We start from the raw sequence: 1,592 nt of genomic DNA, 5'->3' as shown, positions 1-1,592 counted from the left end.
TCTCCTGCGGGGCACTGCAGGTGAGAGCCCCGTGAGCAGACGGCGCCCGGGGTGCAGGGCTGTGCCAGGCAGCTGTCCCGTCACTCCAAGGCCTCCGACCCACCGGAGTCCACCTGCCAGGTAAGGACGCACCTTGCCTCCCTCCACACGGACCTGGTGCCGGCGCTTCTTAACATTACCAGAGGGGAATTTAAACCAGGAACACAAAGGTGTAGTAAAAAATATAAAAAATAAGTAGTGTCTATTTGTCTCCTATTTATATACATATACGGTATTTGCTTTAAAAAAGGAGCAAAGCCTGAACAACACTGACCTGACCTCTCATTTTCTTGAAGGAAAGCCTAACAGGGGGCCTGGGCGAAGGTGGGGCCGTCCAGGCTGCACCCAGTGAGGGCGGGACCCCAGCCGTGACCCTGACCGCCTGCCCGCCCCAGTCCAGCCTCAGCTTATTGCACATTCCCCCAGAGCCAGCTGTTCGTTTTGGACCCTGATAATGAAATGCATAAAAACTTAGCAGCGGAAATAAGACAGGCGGCAGGAGACCCCTCCGGCTCCGCGCTGGGTCTGGGCCGAGCCTGCCCCGCAGCAGCCGCCCCGTCGCGGTTCTCCCCGAGAAGCCTGGAAACGGACCGCAGCCGTTTGCAAAGCTTCTCACCTCCGAGAAGGAAAAACGACCTTCTGGGCTCTGACATCAGGGGAGAAAATTTCAAGAATTTGTAGATTATCTTCTCCGGGGCTGGCTGTTAGAGCTTTTTAAAAACTGATACATAAAGCAGAAAGTTCACAGCTTTCATCTGAAGCATAAATGTTTCCGGAAATGGAGAACTTAACTGAAAAAAGGCTACCGCTCAACGCACGCACGCGGCTGGAGGCGGCCCACGCGCTTCCAGGCGCGTGGCTCTTCGTGGCTTTGTCCCAGGCAACGCCCTCCGTGACCTGACGACGCCAGCGACACAGCAGCACTGGCCCCGCGAACCGAGCCGGCCCCGTGGGCCGCGTCTCAGCCGTTCGCTCCCTCCCTCCCCATCCGCCCACCCCACGCCTCACCCTCAATTAGTATTTTTCTTCAGAAACTTTTCAGTCTCTACTCGTGGTAGCAGTTGCTCAGTGCAAGGAGAAAATAAAAATAAACTAAAAAGCCAAAACACCAAACGTATTGCTTGTTTCGCTTCTAGGAAGTTATTGGCTTTGAGTCCGGAAGCGTCTTCACATACTCTGAGATTATTGCTTCGAGGAGTCGGCGGCCCAAGTGGGCGGAGGGCGGTGGGCCGTGTCCCTCACTGCACCAGGACGAATGTGCCCAGCTGGCCGGAGGTCAGGTCCTCCATCTCGCAGTCCCCCTGCGGCAGCCCCATGGGGTCAAAAACCAGGGGCAGCATGGCAAAGTGGGGCTGCAGGGGCGTGGCGGCGGGGAGCGGGGCCGAGGCGGCGCTGATGCGCAGGTGTGTGTCCAGGAGCTGGGCCGCCGAGGCCACCGGGGAGACCCCTGCCTGGAGGAGGCGGGGCGGCAGCAGCGGGCAGGGCCCCAGCCCCAGCTCCGTCTGCAGTCCCGACACGAGGAGGGCGCCGTCGCCGGGGGCCAGGAGCAGCGG

The 1,592-nt window shown here is 59.2% G+C and overlaps 1 protein-coding gene across 1 annotated transcript in view; it reads right to left on the bottom strand.

Annotated features, from left to right (window-relative positions):
• Window positions 1-139: 139 nt before the first annotated feature.
• SIK1 (salt inducible kinase 1) overlaps window positions 140-1,592 on the bottom strand; it is a 7,943-nt gene continuing 6,490 nt past the window's right edge. The window contains exon 9 of the mRNA XM_023523175.1: window positions 140-1,592. Within this exon, the coding sequence (XP_023378943.1) occupies window positions 1,278-1,592 (315 nt within the window). The 3' untranslated portion in view covers window positions 140-1,277.

Source organism: Pteropus vampyrus, unplaced genomic scaffold (assembly GCF_000151845.1).
Source record: "Pteropus vampyrus isolate Shadow unplaced genomic scaffold, Pvam_2.0 Scaffold380, whole genome shotgun sequence".
Taxonomy (NCBI): Eukaryota; Metazoa; Chordata; class Mammalia; order Chiroptera; family Pteropodidae; genus Pteropus; species Pteropus vampyrus.
The sequence above is the reverse complement of the archived record's forward strand: the minus strand, read 5'-3'. Positions and strand labels throughout refer to the sequence as shown.